The following is a 27,373-nucleotide window of genomic DNA, read 5'->3' as shown; positions in this document are numbered from 1 at the left end:
CATCCCCGGATTGAGGTGTCATGGCCGCTGTTTACTGAACTGCAAGTTTAGGAAAGAGGTAACGTTAAGTCATTACATTGCATGATGGTTGTTAAACATGTTTGTGGAATAACTACTGTTAATGTTAACTGCCACAATTTTCGGCTGTAGTCGAGCCTGGGTGATTTTGATTCAGCAGACTAGTCTAGATGTATTAGGGAAGTCCATTTGTAGCTAACGTGAGGCGTTTTAGCTTTAAAGTGGATTGTTTGAAGCACGTCCAGACAGTCAATACACACGTTAAAGATCAGTGCTTCTCTCGAATCATGCTTGAACATACACGCATAGCAGAGAATGAAAAGTAGACTAAACTCCTAAAACTGTTGAGTTCTATGTAGTTAGTAGGCTATATCAGAATTACAAATGCAACATGCGAGTATGCGTGTAGCAACTATAACCTAGCTGTGGGCAACAGTAAACTTTCAAATAAACTAACGATTCTGTATTTTGCCCGGTGAAATAGCAAAAATGTTTGTCGCGAGAAACCATTTGTCGAGAAACTGTGAATACATTTCTTAACTGAATTTTATGTTAAAGTATCACAATACTGTCTTCCATATTAATTAATTTTAACTGGAGGCAACGTACAGCATTTATAACATTTCTTGAGTAGGCTACCTTATACTAGTGTTTCATTGTAGTGTCTACATTGATAAGAGACTTGAGACTCAATATTCCTATTGTTGACTGTAAGCATTCCTTTTATTACAGCAATATAGGCTTGTATCAATGAAAATGGAGATAAACTTCCCTTGTCCACAAATACAATTAATAACACAGTAACAATGATTGAATTGTTGTTAATCATAACATCTTAATTCATGTGGAACGGACCCCTAGCTCAAAGGCATTTGACTAGACCTGTATGAAATCACTTTTCACATTATAACATCCTGTTTGTTTATAAATGCTCTCTTCTCAGACTTTTAAAGTTACCATGGAAAAAAACTTCAAACTGGAGAGCCACTACGCTGACAATGACAAAGGAAACTGGTGCAAAAGACTCCGCTCCAGGAAAAGCGCTGCTCAGCGTTCAGTTTTGGAACAAGCTGATACGCCTGAAAACAACAGCATGCACAAGAGAGACCAGTCTGATTGCAAGATATCTACCCCACCGTCCCCCAAAGAACACCAGAATCAGCGCGCAACAGGCGCGGCCCAGCACACACCCACACCTCAGTGTGAGATCAGCACAACGTCCAGTGAGCCGAAGCCGAAGCCGAAGACAACTAAAGCAGTTAACAAAGCGAGCTCTCTATCTGCTCCCCCTGGTGACGGCTTTGATATCCCACCCAGTGGTCCCTCCCTGCCTCCGGGGCATCAGGTTTACGAAGACATCAAGCACACACCCCCGCAGGTGACTAAAGACCTCAATGCCCCTCACAGCCTCAACGGGGTGTTTACCTGTGTGAGGTGTAAGCTCTACACAAAAGATGTGGGGACTTTTTTGCGGCACACACATGATGTCAAGCATGAGCCGCCGCTGCCTGAGAACACCAAAGATGGGTGCACGAGCCAAAGCGGCGATTTAAGCAGTTATCTCTCCCTCGCCTCGGCATCAGTGTTTCCCCTCAAGTATGAGTTTGATCAGAAGCCGCCCCAGAATGATTACCTTAAGCACATGGCAGCTGTCACCAGGAAAGGAAAAGAGAGAAAGTACTTCTGGAGGAATAAGGAAATTCAGCCAAAGGTGGAAGTTGATGAATCAGAGGGACTTAAGCTTCATCTGACAAAGCACCCAGTAGAGTCAAACTCCTGGATGGCTCGGGGGTTTCTCTCTCTGTCTGGGGAGGGGATGCTGGATGAACATGGCCTTCTGATGAAGCCGGAAAAGACTCTAGAGGCCACCAACCAGTATCTTGAGAGGAGGACTATGTCGGCAGAAAAAAGTGGCAAGAAGTTAATGATAAAAGAAGAACTAAAAAACAACAGCCGACCCGCTACGCCAGTCTCACTGCTGTTACCAAAAAATGGCACGCCATTGCCTTCAGAAGCTACTAACCCCAGCAATAACGAGCTGGCTGTTCTCATGGAAAGGAATAATATTTCCATCCCTCCCAATTGCACCACTGAAGTTCAGGGGTTCAAGATGGTGGATGGCAAAAAACATTTGGTGCTGAAAGTCATACCGGCAGCAAAGCAAGAAATCACAGATGCAGTTGAGCCAGCACCATGCCCCACTGAACACGTTATGAGCAACACTATAACTGAGCCTCAACAATTCGTCCAAACTGATCCATCCTGCTCTGTAAAAGACCACCAGAAATATAATGGGAATTCAGCACACAGTGCAATCAGCACCGATTCTCAGCTGTTAGGAACCGAGGATTCAAACCGTAGTCCCTTGGAACTTGCACATGTTCAATGTGAAGACCAGGGGTTCTGTGATGGACCAAATCAGGGATGTGATGACAATCCTTGTCCTAATCTAGATGTGGATGAGGACAGTCACGAAGCAGGTGACGATATGCAGAACTCAGTGCAGGAGGCGATGAAGCAACAGCTGTCCAAAGAGACACTCCTCAAGCCTGTCAAGGCACTCACAGCCTCGGAAAGCACCTGTGGTCTGATGCACGAGACCAACCAGGCCCCAGTGGATGAAACCCAAGCTACCGTAGACGTGATTGATGAGTGTCTGTCCCCAGCTCCAGAAGGAGATTCCAGCGCAGAATCCGATGGAGGGTTTTCAAATTCACGATCTCCTCCAAAGCCAGACACACTTCCTGCCTCTCCCCCCTGGCCACGGGGGGACGGAAAAGAACATTCCCATACCGATGACTGCACAAGCATTATGGACACCGGGGAATCTCACGTCCCGGAAAATAACGCAGATGGTTCTGAGGTCTCTGGAACAGCTGAGTCAGTAAAACCGCAGCAGGGCTCGGACCTTTCTATGCAAACCACCTGTCCTCAGAACAGTGAGACACCATGTTCTGTATCGTCTCCTGATGTCATAGCACAGCCTATTACTGCACTGGGAATCGGTCATCCTCTTACTTGCACTCAAGGTTAGTGTTGTGGGTGGTTCTGATGGTATATTAGCATCAGAGAACACTAAAATGTGCTAGATGTGAGTTTTTTCCTCAGATGCACAATAAAGAGACTATAGACACTCGTATATGGGCTTATAGAAATTATAGCATTTTTTTTGGAAGCCTATGCATTTTTGTTTATTTTGTGTGTTACTAATGTTTAAGGTTTAGTAATTACCTCACCTGATTGTAAATTTACACATTTTAAAAGCTTTTAATGTGTAGATGTTTGGGAACTTTGCCAATTTTGTTGTGCCATTAGAATTACACTGTCGTAAGTCTACAACATATTTATTTTTGGACAACAAAACTGCTGATGAACCTGTACAAAGGAAGCATTAGGTGTCCCATGTCATCTGTGATCGTGAAATCTGTAGTATTACACTCTAAAAATGCATGTGTCCTATCTCAAGCTGGCCTTACTGTCTAAATACCCAGTTTAAGATATTCAACTAAAACATTTCAAAACATGCCTTTATTCTTTATGACTTTATTTATATAACTCATATTGCGAATAATATATCCCTCCATGTCATTTCAGATGCAGTGGAAAAAACTGGCTCACAGGAGTTGTCCCCCCTAAGGACTGAAAAGCCGGTTAATAACAAGAGACCCAGGGAATCATCCCCAGATCGCTCCGAAGAGGGACTAGTATGCAAATCAAGGAGGGACGTGGACTCAGAGCAGGGTGCAGGTTCTCCCACGGAGGCTGGTTGCTGGGAGCCGTCTCCTCGTCACGTGGAGAAGACCCTACGCCTCTTCCCCTTCAGCTGCATCCAGCTCATAAAGAGGCCGCAAGGAGACCAGCCCGTCGTCGTGCTCAACCATCCCGACGCGGACATCCCCGAGGTGGCCAACATCATGCGAGTTGTCCACAAGTATGGCGAGGAGGTCCAGAAAGTGGTGCTCTCTCAGAGGACGCTGAGGGCCCTCTCGGACTCCGAGTGCAACAGGCCCTCGTCCACGTCCATCGGTGCCTCTCTCTCCCCTCGTCGGGTCGATCCCAGCAAGACGGTCAAGGAGAGGTTCTTGCTGAAGCTGAAGCTGAGGAGGTCGGGCCAGAATGCATACCAGGTGGTAAGCACAGGGAGGCATATGTCTTTTCGGTGTTGGTTTTGTGGCCGCATGTTCACCAAACAGGAGGATTTCATCTGCCACGGCCAGAGGCATCTAATGGAAGCCACCGGTGATTGGAACAGCTGGTTTAAGAGCTAATGAAAGAAGATAAGCTTGAGCTTGTTCCCCCATATGATGTTGGTCCGTTATGTTAATTCAGAAACCTCAGGATGATTACACGTAATGGTTCAGTGTGGGAAAACCATATAGTTTCAGTTACTTGGGAGATGGAGATTTGGTTGCCCTAGTCAGGTAGTCTGTCCTACCTCGCCATAGTTCTCAAAACCGTGTAGAACTGAAGAGAACTCAAAATGTGACTTGAATTTGCTTAGGCTAATGAATCTCCTTATTTATACCACAACACAAACGTTGCTCAAGTTTTGTGGTACACCCATTCTATTTGCTTGATTTAATTTATTGTCGTAAGCCATTGACTACTTTTATGTCATTTTGTGCAGTTCTGCTTTGTCTTTACACTCAGGAAGCCATGAAAAGGGCAAAACACTGTAGTCACATCCTTAAACAATCCCTGTCAATAAGTTGTGCTAATTTAAATCCCCTAAAACACTGGTGCTGGAAATACACCACCATGTTAACAGACTGTTCCTATTGCATATTTGTATGTGTTGTTTATTTTTTTTAAATTCTTTCTCTTCTGTAAAATAGTTTTATTTCCACATTTACAAAAAAATTGAGCTTTAATCAAGTAGATAGTAATAACTATTAGGCCAGAGGTCTATGGTGCATTATGTTTGAGTAATTGACAATCAGCTATCTGCTAAACCTTTTTGAATCATGAATATTAGCATTTATTTTATGATGCAAAAAACACACAAAAGGAACTACTTCTATTATGAATTAAGTGAAACTACTAACTTAAAATGCTCTGGAGATGATGATCTTGAGGAGATTGTAGTGCTTAAGCATTAAGAAACCTGGAATGTTTTTTGTCACCTCCAGCAGATAACTAAATGTTGTTCTATGACCAAAGTCTATGTTTAGATCACATTGATAATGCAATAGGTGAAATATATTCAGGGAACACCTTCCAAGTAGCTGTGTGTGATTAATCCATAGCTCTTCCCTCTTTGACTTGAAGACGATGTATTTATTTTTGCACTCTGATAATTGCAGCACTTTTGAATAGGCTGAAAGTCTTGCCATGCATGACCTTATTCAGATGTGAAATTAAGATTCAAAGATCTATTATGTTGACAAGTGAGCCATGTACCAGCAGAAGCTTTATATTATTATCTGTACAACAGAAAATGACAGTCCATGCACTGAAGAACCTTTTGCACTGAGGAACACTCTTGACACTCTTCTGTCCATAACGCTGTATGATTTGGTCAACAGCTGTCCACTGTTGAGGGGATCTAAGAGGTCTTTTTGAAGTGCCTGAAATAGACTGAACTCAGTGATTCTTCTTTGTACCATCCTCTTATGTCATGCTGTTTCTGGGCATTAAAGTTCTGTAATACATTTTGTAAATCTGCGTGTTGGCTCTTCTATACTGTCATACATTGTTATGTAGCTCCTTCAGTTATACTGCCATACATTGTTATTTGGCTCTTTTAGTTGTACATATCGGTGTAGTGTTTGTGTAACCAGAACTTCCTTAAGTCATGATCAAAGTAATGATGTCAGAAATTTATAAATTGAAAAATGTCCCTGCCCAGCATAAACATAAGCATAAAAACAGTACTAACAGTGCACTCAAATTTGTATACACTACATAACCAGATCGGCACTGGTATTCCTATACATCTATGATATATCAATACATCCAATACAAATACCCATGCTTCCATGTCATGGTCTGTGCAATATTGAGCAATATTCTGGACTATTTCTGTACAACACAGTTAATCTGCACGTGTTGGCTTCCTCAGGTAAGCCGTTAGAGCCATCAGGAGCCTGGCTGCTTCTGGTCTTTGCTGGGGCTTCAGCCAGGACCTCTCAGACATGGGAGGGGTGCAGCAGCTTGGTGGAGTCTTTGGTGTTGTTCTGGCTGTCAATCAAAACCAGAGGGTTGCGCTGGTGGTTTTTGATGATATGTGAGACGGAGCTGAAATACTTGAGGGGGAAGAAATGAGAGGGATGGTTAAGCGTAACTATTTGTGCAGTAACATTGGCACCAGCCACTTCTGATCTCTAATCACACCTGATATCGTAAGACGATGCCAATTCAGGCTTAAGAGTCATTAAACTTAAGTCGTTGGCACAACTGAGACATTTAGGACCTTATGTTTGAGGTGAGAATATAAATATAGTTAAGTAGTAAATGAAAACTACCATCCAAATGTACTTTTCTGTTATTTATTAAGTTAATGAGTGATGCATAGCCATCAGATATTTTTTTCAATTATTAAAATAATGCACAAGAAATGACAGTGATATCCATGTCTGCTGATGCCCACCCTACCTCCTCTCCCGACTTCTCTCTGCCCAGTGCCCAGCGCTGAGAGGCGGGCATGAAGCGGATGGGGATGTTGTACACACGGCCGTTGTAGAGCACCACTAGGGTGAAAGGCTGCTTTGCATCTTGCCCTGAGCTCTTTCTCACCAAGTATGCCCCATCCTGAAATGATGAAATATATCAGACACAGCAATTCTGAACAAATTTAATCTCAACTCTTCTGCATGCAAATTAAATGTATGTAATTTTCTTTGTTTAATTCAAGCAATGTCCCAATATAATGACTGGTTAAGCTGAATATACTCATCTGCATTCACCACTCAAAAGATGTAATTATGGTAATAAGGAGTCCTTTAAAGCAGGGGTTTTCAAAGTGGGTGCTGTGACGCATGCTCAGGGGTGCCGCGGAATGGCCCAAGGCTTGATCATTTAATGACATTTAAAAAATATATATATCAATTTCAAAATTCATTTCATTGTAATTATATCAATAAAAAAATGTACTTGCAGCACAAACAACAATAGGCTACAGTTTACAGTTGATTCAGGGCGTAACATCAACAACAGCTCTCTCGTTGACTTTGTTCGTTATTCCGTATTGACAGCAGATAGAGAAGTGCAGATAGGCGCAATGGATACGTTTTTAAAAGAGAGTGCATCCATCTCCACAGTAACAGACATCGGAATTGAATTAATCAAATAGAAAAGTGAGCCATTATAACGACCCGTACCTCCAGTATGGGTGTGGCGAGGTGACGTACCCCACACTAGTATGACTGTTCTGCAGGGAGACGTTGGCTAATGCAGCCATGGTGCCTAGCAAGTTGGCAAAGCACCTGGAGACCAAGCACCCGACACACCAGAACAAAGACATTGAATCATTTGAAAGACAAAGAATACCACACATAGCGAACGCTTTCTACCGTGCGTGTGTCTGAGAAGGCACAAAAGGCTATTTTTTTAGTTGCCGAGTTGCTTGCTAAATCTAAAAAGCACACACTTCAGAAAAAAAATCCCCCTCTGATAACACGATCAAACGTCGCATTGATGATATGTCGGAGAACATGGAATCTGTACTGAGTGAGAAACTACGGCTAAGGGGGACATTTGCGCTTCAAATAGACGAGTCCACTGATGCTAGTGGCCTTTGCCAGCTGGTCGCTAACGTGAGATATGTGGATGAGGACACATTTACAGAGAACTTTATTTTGCAAAGAACTGGACAACCATGCTTAACCTAATGGGACACATGTGCCCGTCTTTTACTGCAGAGTTTGTTAATGCGAGGAGGGATTGTGGACAGTGCAACACCTAAGGCAAAGGCTGTCAGTTGAACAGGACCTCTGTGTTGCACTGTCCACAATCCCTCCTACACCTGAGGCAAAGGCTGTCAGTTGAACAGGACCTCTGTGTTTCACTGTCAACAATCCCTCCTCGCATTTACAAACTCTGCAGTCAGAGACAGGCACAGGTGTCCCATTAAGTTGATACGTTGTCTGTGGAGATGAGAATAACTATATTTTTGTGAACTTTATATTGAATGTTTGTTCCTGCTATGTTTTGTTACTGCCAGCTAATTTCTCTATTATTACCAATACGTATTTTGGCTGTGATATAGTTGTGAGAGGGACAGACTTTGTCTGTTCATATTCTGTTCACTATTTATTCAAAAGTTCTATTAAATGAGTTGAATTAAAGAGAGTGGTTCATTTGAATCTAACAAGAATGAGATAAACCTCACTTTCTCAATGTAATGCCTTTAATAAAAGCAGTTATAGCCTATTCAACATATCACAAGGTTAAATCAAATGGCAAAAAGAACAAATATGACATAAAAAATAGGGGTGCCGTGGATGGAGAGAAATATGTTTAGAGGTGCTGTGAGCCAGAAAAGTTTGGAAACCACTGCTTTAAAGAATCCAAGTGGCATTGAAATATGTTAGAAAGCTACCAGAGAAAACAGAGAAGTATTCATTGAAATATACAGATCGGACTTGCCCTGTTTGAACGTAACACAGCTTCTTCAGCCATCTTGCGGTCACATGTGCTGCTAAACCAGGGTTTCTTATAAACACCAGCTTTCTGAAAAGCAAGTAGAAGCTGAATGGTTATTTTAAATAACACATGTGTTTGTGTGAGGACGCCTTTTATTGTTCGTGGGCCCTGTGTCTATTCTGAGAAGCCAACTGCTGACCCGGCAGTTATGCACACTGCAAGTTATGACATGACTAAAGTTATAACTCATTCCTGAGTAGGTCAGCACTCTAGCTGTAAATACTATGGGATCACTGGTGCCAACATAAAAATGTCAACATAGTACCAACATGAAAGTTATGATTATCAGTCCAAAAAAGGTATGACCATCAATCGCAAATTCCTTAATAAGGGAGGAATGTCTTTAATTAACAAAACCAATCGCAACATGAACTTGCGAATTCTGACAACACAACTGGGTGACTGTTACTGTTAATACAGAGGGACAGGGTTCTTACCTCCTCCGATTCTCTGTGTCCATTCTCTGCTACTGCCGGGTGTTTTAAAAGGGACAAAAAGGATTTTTAACAAATTCACCAAAAATGTACACCACAAATCAAATGATTTATCACAGGGACCACGCTGAGAGTGTAAACCAACACTCTGGATAACCTTAGGTGAACCAATACAACACGTTTTACTTGGATTTTCTGATATGGTGTTAGATAATGATGTAAGTCCCTTACTCACCCTGAGATAAAGAAAACCTGTGGGCGAAAGTGGAAGAAACATAACTTTAACTTGTTTAGAAAAACGAAAGAGGAAACAACAAGACTGCACAGAGAGGCGGTGCTCCCGGCATCCTTATGTGTTTTGGTCTGTGCCCCAGCCCTACCTGGCTCTGTGGAAGCCACGGTGTGGGGAGAGCGACCGCGGGTCTGGTGGACCCGGCCGGCGTGGGGACAGTGACCGTGGCTCTAGTGGACCCGAACGGATTTGGGATAGTGACCGTGGCTCTGGTGGACCCGACCGGCTTTGGGATAGCGACCGCGGCTCTGGTGGACCGGGCCGCCGTGGGGAGAGCGACCGCTGCTCTGGTGGACAGGGCCTTCTGTAAGATGTGGCTAAAGAACAGAGGCATCAACAGGCACTCGGATCAGTGCGTCACATAATGGGGTGGGCGCATGTGAACAGTGTGTGAGGAAGTTTTCATAAATTGAGGTTTTAAAGCACAGATCTATCTATTTTTTGTTTGTTTGTTTGTTTGTTTTCACCAAATGTATCAAAGTTTGTCAGTGTGTGTGAATCAAAGGAGGTCTAAGGTCACAGTAAACTAGAGCTACTGATATTGATGTGGGTTTGTGCAGACTTGTAGGTTTAGAGTTCATTAGTACCTTCATGCTCTCTGGCTGGAATGCTTCGTTTCTGAAACATTGAAAAATGAAAAATAAGGCTAAAATCCACAAACAAATATATAAATGTATTATATAGATGAAAATATACCAGAATATATACCAAATACATACTGGTCTTTGCGGCACATTTCTCCTTCTGAAAGACAGAATAAATTTAGCGCAATGATGCTAAAAGGAAAGAGAGTCTGCAGTTGTGGTATCTTACATGTGTTCTTAATTCTTAATACATACGTTTCCCTTGGTAGAGGCAAGGGCGGGGTAGGAGCCAGATTCTCCTCTGACTTCACACTGACGTCTAAAATGACACGTGAGACAGCGGTCAGTGAAGGGAAGTGAAGGCTTTACCTGATTATGTCAATGCATATGATGAACTGAACACATGCTGATGAATATATGACCCATAGGTCTCTTATAGCATTGGATGAATAAGAAAGAGAAAGAATATAAAACTATGTAGAACAGATTAACACAAGCTCATTCAATGATTTTACTATCTAAGAAAAAAAAAAATCCCTACTTTCAACTCCTTCACAGATTTCATATTCTTCATCACCATCATCTGGTTCCTGTTGGGACACAAGAAGTAAAATGCAAACGTCAGAATAAACACAATTCTCGTGTGTTAAGTTAAAAACACAGACTGGACTGTGTTGCCTAATGCAGACTATATATACTATGTATCATTTATTTTGTACAGATGCATTTTGAAGCCCTCTTCGGTTTCCAGAACCATCAAGCAAACACACACACACACACACACACACACACACACACACACACACACACACACACACACACACACACACACACACACACACACACACACACACACACACACACCATTTAAGTATGCACCCAAATGAATCACAGGTTGTTTTTTATCCATTTATCATTTTTAATCATACTGCTCAAAGCATGAGTGTCAGAGGATATACTTACTGGCTTGGGTGGAGGTGCTGGCTTCCTAGTATGTCTTGGATGACAAAAGCCACAAACGCATCAGAATGCAGGCTCACACCGCATCGTTAACATGATGAAACTCACAGAAAAACATGCTCTGGTGTACTGATTTGGCTGATTCAGTTTGGTCATGCCATGCAATAGTTAAGTTCCTCATTTTGAACTGTGCTATTTCTAAAAATGGTTCCAGTTACACAATCTGAAAACATTCGGTCATGATAATCAGATCAATCTACTATAAGACAGACAACGTTGCGCTGATTTACAGATTCAAAGATTAAAAGTGGGTTCTAAAGGAGGTTAAATGTATGGGCCAGAGTTATCCTTAGCCCTGTGGTTAAAGCAGTGCAGTACCGTGGGCTGGGGATAGGGGGAGTCCTCTGAGGGGGAGGCTGAAGTTGAGAAGGACGCCTGTAAAAGGAAAGCCACACACCAACGGTTAATGCTGATATATTCACAGGCAGTCTTTTGTTAATATGCTGAGATAGGAATAGCGGTGGAAAAAGCAAAAGTTGACAGGGTCATGAGGATTGAGTATCACTATGTCCTGGTGGGAACACAATGGCAAAGCATGTCGTCAAGGAAACCGTAGCATGCAGTCTGATTACACACAACTAGCCCAAACTCCTAAATGATTTATTAGAGAATTTGAGTGTATTTAGGATACTTAATATTAACATTTTAGTCCTAGGTCAGTAGTTTGTATACAACGTATATATGACTATTTTAATGACTGAGTGATGCTCAATAAATGAATGAATGTTCACGATGACATTTGACATAATGTGACACAATGTGTAACTTCTCTGCTCTGATGAAATCAGATATGGTGGCATTACTGACCTTGATGACGCGAAATGATCCTGTCGAGAGATAGACACAAAGCAGAATTAACAATATAGTAACTATGAACATTTAAACATTTGGAAAGTAAAGTATTACAACTATGACACTGTAACTGAATATCTATTCCACATAATTGTGCATAACTGTTCATAACTGTTCACGACCACTGAAACTGTCCCATGTATTGTTAGACAAGTTGTGAACTGCACTTGACACTTTTCAAAAAATGATACTTACATCGATATCGGGAACCTCATATACATCTAGAGAAAAAACATTATGTGCATTACCACTCTAGCCGCTGAAACAGTAGAGCATTGCCCAGTCAGATTGATGTAATACTATGGACCATCACTGAGAGCTGACTGGATCCCACATACAGTATGCATCAGTCACTGGACCTACCTGTAAATGTGCCTGAGTTTGCCACACAACTGGACCTCATTGGCTCGTTTGCTTGGCTCACAGCAGTGCCTATAGAACCACAACAACAAGGCGACAAAACACAACTACAGTACAGACTTATATAAGCAAATTATTCTATAATTCTAATTCTAAAATAATCTAAAAATTCTGTTTGATTTCCGCATATACTGCTTCTGATGTCCCCTGATCTGTGCATGACTTACATTCAGTATTTTCGGAGGGCTCTACGTAGTCTTCATCAGACTCTACCTCTGGCTGGACGTAATCCTGCAAAGAAAGGGAGACCATGAGTATCAGGATACTGTTATACATGCGCTCGTGTCATTATTTGTTCATTAGTATAACAGAAAAGTCATATCAGATGGGGGAATGCTTTGATCTTTTAAACTGGAACCTTTGAGTTCGAAGAGCTGGACTGCATCCAACAACATTCACAGAAGGATCAATGTGGTCATATAAACTTGGTGAAAAACACATTGAGCATTTACACCCTAGGTCTTAAAATAATAGAAAGTGGATCATAGAAATGTCTTCCATTAATGAAACTTATCCGAGTTGAGAAGTATTGTTTTCTGTATGTGTCTATGAATGTCCACTACCAGCTTGCATCCCTGTGTACGCAAGCCAAATGGCTAACACAACCTTGCACAACATGCACTGTGTGATTGCAGGAGCAAAATATAGCACTATTCAACACACTAGTTAAACGTAACAACTACTGTAATACATGTTACCTCATTCAAGGCAATTGCTCTCCTCAAACCATTTCAATAAACTTAACTGACGGTAAGCCTCTTAGGAAAGAGACATTCTGTCAGAATGAGACAACAGCTCCTGTTACTTTTCCATTAACAACACATGAGAAAAATATTCATGACGTACTTGCAAATTGCTGCTATCTAGGTTATACTATCATGCAATGGAAATAGTTCAAATATCCCCCCTTGCCTCATCCTCCTCCTCTGGTCGGTCCCTGGAGGGGGGACAGGGGGCCCTGGGCCGTGGCGGCTGGAGAGCAGTGCGTGGGGCTGGGCTCACTCGCATGGAACACCTGTCTGGAAATGAGAAGTGGAACCACGCAAAAAAAACAAAAACAGGAAGTGTAAGGATGACTAAAACGGCAAGAACACTGCAGAAACTCTCCCTCATGCTTCACCTGTTTTGACATACATTTTACAGCCGAAGTGAGTACTCCTCTGTGCAATATCACTTGATTCACAATTGTATCACCTCTCAATAGTTGCATTATTTCTAAATTGACAAGTGGAGTGTTGCCACTTATGAACAATCAAAAACAAATACTTTATAATGACTTTATTGAAAAATGCAGGCCTCAAAGAAGAAATCTGTGGTTATTGAAACAAAATGTGGTATGCCTGTGATCTCCAATTCATTTAAGTGCATGAACACGGTTATAAAATTACCAGAACTTCTGTGACAGTTCCAAAAGTGGGAAGGACATTGCATAATGTCAACCTTTACGGACAGCCGTCAAAAATAAAACCCTAACCCTAACCCTCAGATGGGGTCTCGTATGTTTGGCTATGAACTATGAGTGGGTATGTCGACTGCCTTGAATCCAATAGAACGCCTTAGGGGTATTTAAAAGAGAAAGGGAGGGCAACATAATTCCTCCAGCAAAGACCAGCTGAAAAAAAGGTCTTTGAACAATTGGCCTACCAACCTCATCATCAACAGGCACTGACTGCGGTGCTATGTCAGAGACAGGAAGATCGAGACCGGTCAAACACTGACTGTACATTCATTCATGTCATTTTCTACAGTTTCTTAAAAAGGTATTAAGGTAAACAGACGCAGGTATATCCCTGTAGGGATCCTTTCCATGTTGTCATGTTATAATAAGATTTACAACCTGTCAGAGGCAAAAGCCAGCAGTTTACTTTGACCTGCTGGCTTGCCTCACAGGATTCTATTGTATAGCCGTTTTGTGGTTGCCAGTTTTAGCGTTCTAACTCAATACTGGACTGTTTTCATTGTCAATTGTCCTAAGGTTTGGATTTTAAAATATCTAAAAATAGGGCCCTGGTTGAAGAATGTGTAAATCTTGACGAACATGTCTAAAAGAGATATTTTAGGAGCCTATCGGACTCGGAAAGTCAGTGCAAAGTCTCAGTCCCACATCAGGCTGGTTTAACGCTGTTGCTGGCATAGGAGATATCATACCTGCATACTCCTCTCTCTGCATGGACATGGAGGAAGTGGGGGTGAAGAGTCGCTCACATGGCGGGGGCTCGTAGTTGTCATCATTCTCCCCCGCGGGGTCCATATATGTGTCACTGTCCTGCAATGTTGGAGCGACATCCATTTTACTATGTGTTGTCACACTAATTATGCTTTTTCTCCCGGAAAACAGTTACTAAAATATTTAGAGGGTTCTATATGTTTCCAACGCAATGCAAATAGATCATTTCTCAGGATGATTTAGTGCGCCTGAGAATTCGTAGCATTTTAGAGTTCTGTACTGTACCACTCTGTACAACATTAGAAGTATAGCAAAGCACCATGAACTTACAATATCGGAACTGGTATTCCCATCACCATTGTCTCCTGCATACACAAACACAACACAGAGCAAGTGGTCAGTGTTTCACTATTCCACCCTAGTGAAGCAGCTACTTTTGATAAGAGTTGATGCTTCACTGTCTAGTTTCAGGGCAGTCACTTTGTGCTGTGGAAGAAGAAGAAGATAAAAGTGAAAGTCACAATGAAACAGTGAAAACAAAATGGGGAATGCTTTAGTCTTGGGGACCTGAATCAAAAGTGAAAATAGATGAGGGGGGGGGGGGGGGGGGGTGTGAAGAGATAAAGGGATGCAGAGAAAGAGATCTAAGCTTTGATTACAGAATATAGTGTGGAGATTTACCGGAAGGTACATTCCAAAAAGCTTTCCTGTGCTGAAACCATCCATTAAATAACAGGTCATCATTTTGAAAACTATCTCTTTGTTATGATTAGTCGTAGCGCAACCTGTCTTTGGGACATGCCTCTTTGATGTATTTATCCAGTGCTAGACTAATCTCAGTCACTCTTAAGTACATTTTATGTATATAGTTCATTTACAGCAGATGTTATACCTACAACAGGAACATTTAAAAACCACAGGACTTGTACCAAAGTAGTTTCCAGAAGAAAACCAATGAGGTCAAAGGAAAGAAAGGGATTGTCATTGATTGTCTACCTCTATAATAAACATTCCTCAATACGACCGTGCTGTTAACAAACATTCTTTTTTGACATACCTCGGTAGTCTCGGTTGGGTAACTGTGGGGGTGCCTTGTTTGTCATCCTGCAACAAACACATACACACATTTGTGGACTTTGATTTGATTTTGTGGACAAACGTAAGAATCATATAAAACACAATCAACAGACAACATCCAGAGAATGTGGCCAGTGGCCAACTACAGAAAAAAAGTGGTGCCGATCTGTGGTCATTCCAGCTCATACAAACAGAAGTCAGATGCATACATCCTGCTTTTGGGTTAGTGCGTCTCTAAAAGGTTCCTTCATGAGTTACACTGCGGTGGGGCGAAGATGCAAGCATCTATTCTGTTTCACAACTAAGTTAACCAACGTCGACATGTGACTGTTGTGCACTCCCGAGAGACAAAAATATATAGACTGCGCGTGTGTTTAGTGCGAAAGCACGACTGAAACGTCATTAGTGAGGCGAAGCGGTGCAACACTCTAGCCGGAGATGAACAAAACAAGTGCAGCAAAACTTTCGTCCAAAAAGGTCTAGGCTCATACCGGTCAAGTGTACTTCTTCCAGTTTTGCGAATGACCGCAGCTTGCTCATTTTGAAACCTGTAGTCAGTGGGGGAAACAAGCAGACTTATAACTAACTAACATACATTTTAAAGAAGGGCTGACCCATGGAAGCAGTATTTCTAGAAGGTGTCAGTGAAATAGTGGAAGAATGGTATTCCTAGCATAAATGAATCTGGTCCATGGCCAGTCAAAGGCTGATATTACAACGGGCAACATTTTGGGCAATATTAAGAATAACAATACTAAGAAACAATAGCTGGACATTGACTGGCTGTACCATCGAGCCTCCAACAGCAATCCATCATCTAATATCGGCTGCTCTGTGTTGGCTAGAGAGACTTGTGGACTCCTCAAAATAGGCACAAAGTTGTTTAGATAAGCCTTCCCAAATGTTGCTTGTTATCAAGTTATCCCACTGCATATAGCATAATCTGTTTTATTTATCCCACTGCATATAGCATAATCTGTCTTGGCGGAATAGAGGAGTTATCCCACTGCATATAGCATAATCTGTCTTGGAGGAATAGAGTGATGCAACAGTCTGCATATTGCAGTCTGAGGTCATCACTCCCACCATCAATGTTCTAAGAAATAAGGGCTTTCATTTAATGGCCATTGTGGAATCCACTTAATCCCAGAGTAACTTTGTAAAGGTTTGACAGAGAACCCTCATCAACTCAATGACATGACCTTCAATGCCCTTTCTGTGAAGAAGATTTTGTGCACAACCCTTTTGTCTAAGTGTACGGCGAGATCACATTCAGGCATAATAACATGCCAAGGCAAGTTCAACAGTAAGTACAGCTTTCTTGCTCCTGACTAAAGTGGAAGTGAGACCGCAAGGCTGAAGCCATCTGTCTGAAGATGTTTCCCTCCCTCTCTGTCTATTTTCGAGACGTCTCTGTAGTCCACCCACGTTGTAGCTGTGTGTGTCAAATTTGATCTTTCCATTCTGAAAAAGAGGAATAACGTCTTTGTTTCGACCCTTAAGCAATTGTGGGCTTGCCGTCTCCAGAGTAGATTGTGTCTCTTTCTGTCAGACCATCTACCCTCTATCTATCAATAGATTTAACTTTTACTCAACCAAAACAACCAAAACAAAGACCTCCAGCTAAATTTAAATGAAGTGCTCTGCAGCCCCTTCTCATGTATGACCACATGAGACCCTAGAGAAAGTCACTGACGTCTGTGTGTGCAGGACTGACCACTAAAGATACTTGTAAGGAGTTTGTTCACAACTTATTAAAAATCTAACTGATTGCTGACAGTTAAGGCAATAGTCCCTTATATATCATCGGAGTGTGACACATCATAGGACTTCTGAGATAGCGCTTGCCTTTTCAGTCTGTTGAAGATACTGTCATCTTTCTTTTTGATGTCCTGCACCATCTTCTGCAGTTGTCTGAAAACATTAAAGCACATTGAAATCTCATTCTGACATTTCTGTTACAAACTGCACTAAAAAAATAGATAACTAGCTCGCTGTGACATATACATAGATATTTTGTATTAGATAGATAGAAGTTCACAAAAAGTTGAAGAAACAGGGATTATATTAAAGTAAACATTAACCAAGTTTGTAATGATGTATCACAAATTCCTACCGTAGTTTTTCATTGGCGGGAGCCACTATTTTGTTCAGTTTATCCATAGTCAAAAATTAGCATGGGTCTCGTGTGTTTAGCGTCTGCTGGCCCACAGCTTTGATTGAAAGTACTGAGTTGCCGTTGGCTCATGCGCCAATAATAGGCTACGGGTAGACATACGGCACACGCGATTGGTCATCACCAGAGCATGTCACTGACAGATAAAGAGTTCTTCCTGGACAGAAGCTATTGCCACAGTTACAATTTGTATGGAACACGGGCAAAAAGTGACATCCATCACAGACGGCGTATTATCCCCATAAATCGACACAATACACTCTAAAAAAAACTGCGTGTTTGAATAATGGGGTAATGAGGGAGATCATTATTTTTGCTCTGTTTTCTTTCTTCCTTTCTTCTAGTATCAAACTATAATTAGGCTACGACAAAGCAAAACGTGCGCAGAATGTTAAGTGTATTTAGTAGGCTATATAGCGCAGTTACTACTAAAAAATATTTTAACAATTGCGACTGCTAGACGAATTCTCTAATGGAGAAAGACAATCTGATATCTCATAGGCAGTAATATTTCTCACTTATTAAACGTACATAGCAAAAAAGTTGTGCTGTTTGTGTTCCTGTTACTAAATAGCAAACACCAAAGTGACAAGTTTAATAACCAGAGAGCACATGCATTTTATGGGCAAGACAACAGCGCCAATACCATTCTTACGGATATTATGGTATTTTAACAGAGCTGCTGCTCACCACGGCAGGGGATTTTCACTCCTTTACGTTGCACATTGCACATTCACTTTTGCACACACCTGCACTGTATTTATTTGCATTTTACCCCTTACTTTACTTCTTTATATACACTCTATTTATATACACATCTGTTTCCATACTGTGTTCTGTAGTACTTATGTTATGTGTAGTACTTAGTGTGTTTCTATGTTTTTATGTTATGTGTAGCACTTACTTATTGTGTGTGTATGTTTGTGTTTTTATGCTTTTATGTTTACTGTGGTGCACCTAGGAGGCAGTCAGACAAGCCTTGAGAAAAGCCTTACAGGAGTGAGTGACTTACGGTCTGTGCTTTGGACTAAATCTGCTGAGATCACGGTCTGAAAGATTCTGTGAAAACAGAAAGCAAGAGCTTAAAACACACTGTTTATTTCTGAAAATACACAGCACGAAGAAGCATCACAATTTCCTGAGAAACTACACCACCGTATCGTATTCTTTCCCTTTATCTTTCAGGGAGGCATGGACTTGCTTACCATGTGCTTTAGACATACACTGAACTTATTTGGCCATACTAAAAATAGGTGCATATTGTGAAAGTTCCCTTTTTCCTGATCAGGAGGCGTGTAATGTTTCACAGACATTTTCACAATGACACAGTGAATCATAAGAGAATGTGTATGCATTTCTAAGAAAAATGTTGTGTCATTTGCCCTTTTGTACGGCAATGCTGGATGTTGCACATTTTGAAATCATCTGTGTGTGTATGTTAAAATTGTACATTTTTAGGAACAAACCAGCAATGTATTTTGAATGTGAAGAAGTGCCCCATTTTCATGACTTGAGTGGCAATCAATGCTGCCATACTTATAAATAACCACAAGATGGCTCTACCCTATAAGTAGTTCTATTCCAGCACTGAAATTTTGCACCCCCACAACCAGCAACCTCCCCTTGTCCTATTTGGACTAGCCATAAAAACTTATAACTAACACTGGGTATATGAAACTGATGGCTTTGTAATATCTCCACTGCATGTCCATTTGAAGCACCTTACATAACCTCTGGCATAACTAAACCGATTCTATATTGCCTCGTATAGGTTACCCCTTCATGAATGTTAATACATTATTTTAGGGTTTCTTTGATGGGGATAGAGTCAGCCTCATTTCTGGAACAAGGGATTACCGTGAGATGATTAACATAAAAATATGCTCTAAATCCTGATCAATTATGTATTCTCCTCTAAATGTATAATTTATTAGGCGAGGCCACCACAGGTCCTGTCTCTGTACCTTTTCTCTTGCTTTTAACTTGCAGAGTTCCATTTCATTCTCCAAATGAGTGGTTGCAATCACTTTCATCATGCTGGAAGTTAAAGTGCCAAAGTGACAAATTGTTCTCAGAGAAGTAAGCTGGTGGAAAACCACAGCTGTGGTCTACTCTAGTGGAACACAGATGTATTCAACGGTGGAATCAGGAATCAAAGCCTATTGACTCGGTAAGTGACGTCCAGGATTGAGATAGATGGGAAATGGTCAGTTTACTTTCTCTTTCTCTCTCTCTCTCTGATACACAGGAACATGCACACCAAGACACAGACAACACTCATACAAACATACCTATCACACCACACCCACACTGTTTTGACCCATAGGCCACTGCATGAAGTGGAGACCAACACCAGAGTTTACAAAAATAAGGGTTTTATTAAAAAAAAACTAAAAAACATTTTAGCTCAAAATCTATGGGAAGAATATCAAAGGCTCCATGCCTTTTATGCACAGGTGTTTCCATGCGTCTACAATAAAGACATTTGCGTTGCGTGGCGGCTGCGTTACTTATGTTACAAGGTTAGAGCATGCACACTACGAGCGCAAGACACACGTCTCAGTCGTGGCTCGAACTACACTGCGGCCACGCATCTTTTAGAGTTTTGGCACAGAGCCTACTTTTCGCGCGTGAAGTATGCAGTTGTCAGCCGAAATAGACAGTGAAAGTGAAATAGACAAATATAGACAGGTTAGCAGTAGCCGCACCGCAGCAGACACACAATGGCAGGGTGAATACACACACACAACGTAGCTTACAATAGATAGCTGGCTCAGACACCTCGTAAAATCCCCTCAGACTTATTTTTTAGTTACAATAACAGGGTTTTTCTCTTTTCTGTCTATTTCTCTGTAGCTTTTAAAAGTAAAACAAAGTACTTTTTTATACAAATAGGACCAATTACGGAGTTTGGTCCGCCATCTTTTTTTTATTTATTTATTTGCGACACCCACCAACTGACGGAGAACTATAAATGTTCAAGAGTCCATCGAAGCAACTTCGTGACCATGCAGTAACGCAATCGTAGAAGCATATTTCGACCTCTAAGCTCATACACCACCCAAAGACTCTTGCACTACCACTGCATGGCCAGCTGGGGTTGCAGAGGGGTGAGACACATTCATACACAATATAAAACTCAAGAAAAGAAGCAGGTTAAAAAATGAAAACATCTGCTTAGCCTTTTGACACTGAATGAAATATCAAGCCTTTCGCTCTGTCGAGGCTGAATTATTTATAGCTGAGCTCACCTCTGGTCTGACAGGCAGCCCACAGCCCAGCAACCATTCCTGCATAATGAAAGTCTCTCTCTCTCTTTCTCTCTCTCTCTCTCATAGACACACTCACCTCAGACACAAGTAATACTATAAAAAGGCACTTTTTGTCTTTCTCTCTTTCTTTGTTCCATGTCTGCCTGGACTGTTGGCTTGTAGGTCAGTCAAATCAAGGAAACGAAGGTTGAGGAAATGAAGAATAAAAAAACCCTAGGAAAACATGAAATATAAAATACATTCTCACGGCTTTTTAGACCATTGTGAAACACCCACAGCATCTCGTACACCCCTGCCCCCTCAAAACAAACAAACAAAAACCCATCGTGTAAGATTTAGGAATGTGAATTTAACACTTGCTCTGTGGCTTCTAGGTGACCTTCCTCACACAGTACTCAGGGTCTTTAGCAGTCCCTCATTAGGCCACCAGTCCTGCTGCCATATGCCTGACGACTGACTACACCGTGTTGAACAAGGCCATGCAGTGCTTGAACGTCCGAGAGAAAGTAACGTCTTCATTCTCAAACTCTGTGGCTGCCGTCCAAATGCAGAACTCAGGCACAGATTGTTTCCCTCCCCACTCTCTGTCACACTGTGTATATTGTCCACCTGCTCATGATGGCTGCCCTACCCACAAGTGGCCAGATGGTTTAATGCATCAAACCACAAATAAATATGCCAACTCAACCCGAGCTGGCCTCGCCGCAGGATGGTGGGGTGAGATGAGCCCCCCCCCTCTTGACAGTCACCAGACACACTGCTGCAGCCCAGCAACACTCAGCCCCTGCCCCATATGGTGTCTACGGCACTGCCCGTCCCCTCTGGGTGTTAAGACTCTGGGAGTTTGTGTGTTATTCACCACATACTCAATTCTGTGACGCCTTGACATTTGCAGAAGCTACTTTGAATTCCCTGTGTACTGCAGCAAAAAAACAAAATCACATTTGACAAGAAAATTCTGAAGTTAGGGGGCCCAGGTGGACTTGGATTCTATTACCTGGCTGATGCTGTCAATAGGCCTGTGCATATTTGAGATCAGAGCAAGTTGGTGGAACATCAAAGCTCCGTGTTTAAAATTTTCATCAGTATAATCGATTTACCTAAATCTCTGAAGGACTTATTCCCCTTCCAAAAAAACTAATTAAAGCTAGACATACCACGCAGTGGCGCGTAATATGACCGGCGCATTAAATGGGGGAAAGAACAAGAATTAAGTGAAATAACACGAGATTTTCCATTCCAAGAAAAGTGTGTTATATTGAATGATTATGTTTCTGGCAACAATAGACTTAAAGGTTTGTTGTATATCTTAATCTGAGTGAACATTTAAGGAACTATAGTTTGTAGATGTGGCGTGTAAAGCACTCCCTGTGAGTTACATTGTGCGTTTTTTGCAAACTGTCTAGTGAATATGAAGATGAGTGTGACTTTATGACGGATAAATTATTGTGTTATTAATTGCTAATTTTGAGCAATTTGTGAAATTTACATGTATTGATAAACAATAATAGGAACTTCATTGTATGTTACCATGTGTCATATGGTATTAGTTGAACTGGTCTAAAATGGCCTGTACTGGTTTTAGCTGGAGAAAATTGAGTTCACAAAGGTCTCTGAAACGTTCCAGTTGGTATTTAAATGGATACAACTCTATCCACCACTCTCTCACAGGCCCTCAACACACACACACTTTGTATGCACCAGCCCATACATATTCATTGACAATAACAATTTGAAAATATTGAAATAGAGGCAACAATTAGATTTATTCAACAATTAACAATTAGAAATAATGTATTTGTTTTAGGTCATTTGATTTTTTTCAGAGACATACTACCCAGTTCTTCAGCCAAATCTGGCTGTGGCGAACCTTTTGCAAGTAGCAATCTACATAGCCTATTTTATTCAAGAGAATTCAACTTCAACCACTGTAGCAAAAAATGAAATTAAATTTAAAATGAATCTTTCTTCATATGAATGTGTACTGTTACTTTTTATGTCATTAAATTAAATGAAAAATTTAAAATAGAAAATGAAACAACAAATCTGGTATGTGCAAATGCTTGGGCACCCTTCCACTTCCCACAGATCTTTATTAAACTCAATAGGAAAAAATGTATGGGAAGATCTTACACTTGATGTAACTTTTTGGTGTAATTTATTATCAGGCTGCAGCCTCCCCAGATAAACACATGTGTCTTCCCCACTAGCCATCCGGGATGCGCCCTACTGTATGTAGTTCTGTGTTACCTGGCTGGAACACCTTGCAAAAATGGAAGAAAGCTTTTACAGCATGACATTGCCAGCTATACTGCCAAAAGACACCAGTTAGTGTGCTGGCAAGCTTCTATCAGTGTCATTGGGCTGCTTGTGCTGTTTGCAAAGTTTTTTGCATGCCTTTTAGATAGTTAGCTTGATCATTTTTAAACAGTACTCCTTATGGCTGCTTTAATGGAGAATAGTGAGACTCTTAGCTGTCTACAAAAGGCATTTGCTGAAATATCAGCCAAAGGGGTGTTGCTAAACTTGGATTAAGTAGGGTGCACAATCCTTTTCACATACCACAATGTTTTTAAATGCATGAAATTAAAAAGTAACACTGCATTTACATTTGCAGAAAAGCTCATTTTGCTGCAGGGCTTATATACTCTTCTTTTCACTTCAAATATAAACATGTCTGTACGTAATTTCCACAAGGTTACCTTTCCAGGGTTAACTCCTTGGCTTTTGAGCCTGTTATAAACCTTCCCCTAATTAGATCAGTTCCGCAGGACCTCTGGCCCCAGATGGCAAGGCAAGGTCCTTGCAGAGCCAGAACCTCTAATCCAGCTCCAGGCCCCTGCTGAAATCCAAAATGGATCTTAGAGAAGAGGAAAGAGAAAATGGATGGGAAACGAAGCACTAGTACAAATAGATGGTGATGGTGGAAGCTCCCCTCCACTTTGCTTCATAGAGTTCTTTGTCTCCACCTCGTCCAGTATATCCGTGTAACAGGACACCTCAGCCTCAGTATCCTATACTTACAACAGGACAGGTTTTTTTTAGAATACACCTTCTGGTGATGCTTGGATGAGGAACTCAGTGCACAGGGGTTCAGCTTTCCAGAGCTCTGTCCAGGCGATCTTGCAAGGTTCTGCATGCTCCCATCTGGTACAGACGCCTTGTTTGTACAAACCGGCCATTTTGCTGTAGCGTTCTTCCTTCACCTCTCAAGCTTTGTTGTAACGTGGTTTGGGAAAACTATCCGGTTCTTCCCGCCCCACCTCCACAGCGTCTGCCAAGATGTTGTGCCTCAGCTGTGCTTCCACTCTGTCAACCACTACCTGTGCGTGCCACTACCTCCCGGTCTTTACAAGGGGTCCTGCAGAGGCAACTTAAACATTAGAGGAGTCTCAGTATGTCATAGGTCCTCTTTACCAAGTGATGTTGAATTCCTCTGGTAGGGCACTGATGGGGAGCTGCAGCTTGGTGGAATGCCCATACAGGCTGGTTGGGTCTCGTGGGTTACTTCTTACACACTTCTCCTTCACGCCAAACTGTTCTGAGCCTACGCCCATTATGATGGTGCATGTAGTCTGGGGTTATGTTTCAAAAGGGTTCTTTCAACAGATTGCTTGGGTGCTCCCTTGAAGGGAGCTGCAGTTTGGGGTGCTAGCCCTTGCTGCACTCGTTCCGTCTTTCTGTGCTGTCTGCTGTCTTTCCAACGTCACTATTCTATTCATAGACATCATCCAGTCTTTCCTGGAGGTCACTGGCTGAGCCAGATGTGGTAGTTTTAGAATACACATTGTGCTGCTCCTTGGACACATCCTAAGTGATCATAATAATACGTTTAAATATAGGCGCAAACAGTTTCTATCTGGATCCAAGCAGAATGTGCAAGCTGCGATTTCACTGCTTCAACGGATGAAAGAGGAGCATTTGATTTTTTGGCAATGATACGTTAGGATTTAGAGACCGAACCATGTCAGGGGAACATGATGTAGCGGCATCTTATAGCTGATTTGTTTGAAATTAGGTACATATTTTCTACATGCCATTATGAATTTCATTAAAATTGGTCACATACACGGGTTATTGGTTACTCAATTTTACCTAACCGCCGGTGGTCATTTTTGTTGAACAAGCATGTGTGCAAAGCTAAATTTAAGCTAAATCGGTTCTTGAGATTGCAGGGCCCCCTATCACCAAGGAAACGCACAACTAGGGACACAAACCTTCTGTTTCTATCAGCCATGTGGGGCTACAACTATATCAAGTTTCAAATGTGGATTGGTGAAGTCTAAAAGGAAATTAATACCTAGAGTTAGATAACAATCTCGTTTTGCTGGTGACTAGCAATAACCAGAAACTGGTGACCATAAACCTTTAGGACCTGTCCAGTTTAATCCATACATTAATACAGGTGACCCACTTTCATCTTGGTAACCCCAGTCATCTTGTACAGCCTAGGCTATTTCACGCTGCTGTATTCGGAACATTACTTCTTCGTATTGCACAATGACCAACCGCAAAGTAGATGATATCGCTGACCAAAACACCACATGCCAAATTAATCAATATACATATCCCTTGAAAATTTTGGTTCACTGTTAATTCTTGATGGAGATAATGTGTCAAGTGCCTTGTATTAATATATTCCTTGGATGAATCATGTGCTTATGAAAGCAGGAACATGGCTTTTCTGTGTTTCTGTGTGTATGTTTAACTTAGATTATTAGGTGGCACTTCGTCTGCATATGTACAAGAGCATGTTTAGACCAGAGGCGATAAGAAGGGTCTAACTGTGCTCCTTCCAATCTTGTGCAAAACTTCCATCCACGCCTCGGACGTCAGAAAACCACATGGTTTTCCCTGCTGAACGTTACACTTCTGTCTATATACACCTTGTGCGATGTGTTTATCCTTGCTTCACTTTCAGCCTTGTGCTGGGAGGGAGCCCGATTGCAATTGTTGTTGTTGTTGTTGTTTGTCTAATAAATATACTTATATACAGCTCTGGAGTCCTGAGGTGAATTTTCACCTATCAATTCTGATATGTGTTCTTTCAGGAGCCTACAGACAGAGGAAGCACTGGCTAAAAGCACTTCACTGGGATTAAAATAAAACATTTCCCTGCTCTACATTGAATCAAATATTTGAAATGAGGAAGCAACACTGTGCAGTAACAGCTTGTTGAATTCCCAACCATACAGGCAGATGAAACACTCACTGATAAGCTTGTCAAACAAAGCAATGACTACAGATGATGAAGGCTTTGCTCATGTAATGTCTTTCTTAAAGCTGTCAGCATCTATTTTTGAAATAAAAAAATCCTATGTAGTCAAGCGTTTACAGAAACAGAAAATGCAGTTACATGTAATCACACCTTAAATGACCACATTTTCCCACATGCAATCAACTGATTCCTTACCAGTGAACCTGCCAAAAGGATCAAGGCCCAAGACCGAGGCACATAGAAGATGAAAGTTGAAAATAAAGACATGAATATTGAAAGTAAAAAAGCCTGCGTCTGGAGGAGGAAATTGCATGACACAGCAGCAGTAATGCAACAGCGGGATTTGCATGATTTGGAAACTGGAACTTTTACTCTTGGGTGTAACTTCCCTCACACATCCTAAGCTGTGAGATGCTCTTCTGGTCTTTTCCCTCCTGTATCAACACTTAATTGGGTTCTGAATATGCTCTAATCAAAGGTAAACACCGGTAAACTACAGATTTATTGAAAGAAACAAAAGGTTTTGGTGACACCATGACAGTCTTGGACTGCATTTGTGGGTTAGATCAACCTTTGTCAGAGTACCTCTAAGGAAGTGAGATCCACTCATGTTGGTTATTGTAATAGGCCACTGAAAAAAGCCCTCGGCCCATCTGACAGTAGGCTTCTTCTAACACTTCTATGGCTACGATTATAGCTACCAGAACTGTCTACTTTTTTGGAATTATTACCCACTCATTATACATGATAAAGTCTTTTAAAATTAGCAGCACAAATTAGGGCACATACCATAAACCGACTGCCATCCATCTTCATCCTCCCCACCATAGTAGCACACTCCCTCATCCCGTTCTGTGAACAGCACAACACACACTTAACTAAACGGTTGCCTACAGAGTCTAACTGATTGAATGAATCAGTTACATGGGGATCATGTGTCCCAGACTGAAACCTGTCCGTGCCATTACACAAAATGACAAACACTCCTCATAACCTGCTCTTTTAACGAAAGTAAGGACCGCCGACACCTTAATTAGGAGCTGTCTATATCACTGACCGGCTAGCCTCCTTGATACCACAGAAACGTTTAACGTGAAACACGGTCAAGAGCCTTTCGCCACTCACCTGGTTCAGGAAGGCGGCCACTTCAGACGGGTCCCAGCTCTCACACTGCTCCGTGCTCGGCACACTCAGGGCCAT

The 27,373-nt window shown here is 41.6% G+C and overlaps 1 protein-coding gene across 1 annotated transcript; it reads right to left on the bottom strand.

Annotated features, from left to right (window-relative positions):
- Positions 1-6,140: 6,140 nt before the first annotated feature.
- Positions 6,141-27,373, bottom strand: blnk (B cell linker; the record flags this gene model as incomplete). The annotated part of the gene is made up of 25 exons (XM_080849419.1): positions 6,141-6,263; positions 6,613-6,768; positions 8,605-8,688; positions 9,099-9,130; positions 9,331-9,347; positions 9,476-9,704; positions 9,975-10,005; positions 10,107-10,131; positions 10,227-10,290; positions 10,513-10,561; positions 10,935-10,968; positions 11,310-11,366; positions 11,799-11,818; positions 12,039-12,064; positions 12,207-12,275; positions 12,431-12,494; positions 13,176-13,282; positions 14,412-14,529; positions 14,761-14,795; positions 15,488-15,534; positions 15,999-16,055; positions 17,356-17,421; positions 18,696-18,742; positions 26,963-27,025; positions 27,299-27,373. 25 exons carry the CDS (start codon positions 27,371-27,373, stop codon positions 6,147-6,149), a joined length of 1,689 nt encoding a protein of 562 aa, XP_080705545.1. The 3' UTR covers positions 6,141-6,146.

The sequence above is a fragment of the Sprattus sprattus genome (genome assembly GCF_963457725.1).
Source record: "Sprattus sprattus genome assembly, chromosome: 12".
In the NCBI taxonomy this organism is placed as follows: Eukaryota; Metazoa; Chordata; class Actinopteri; order Clupeiformes; family Clupeidae; genus Sprattus; species Sprattus sprattus.
Note: the sequence above shows the minus strand (reverse complement) of the source record. Positions and strands in the feature narration are given on the sequence as shown.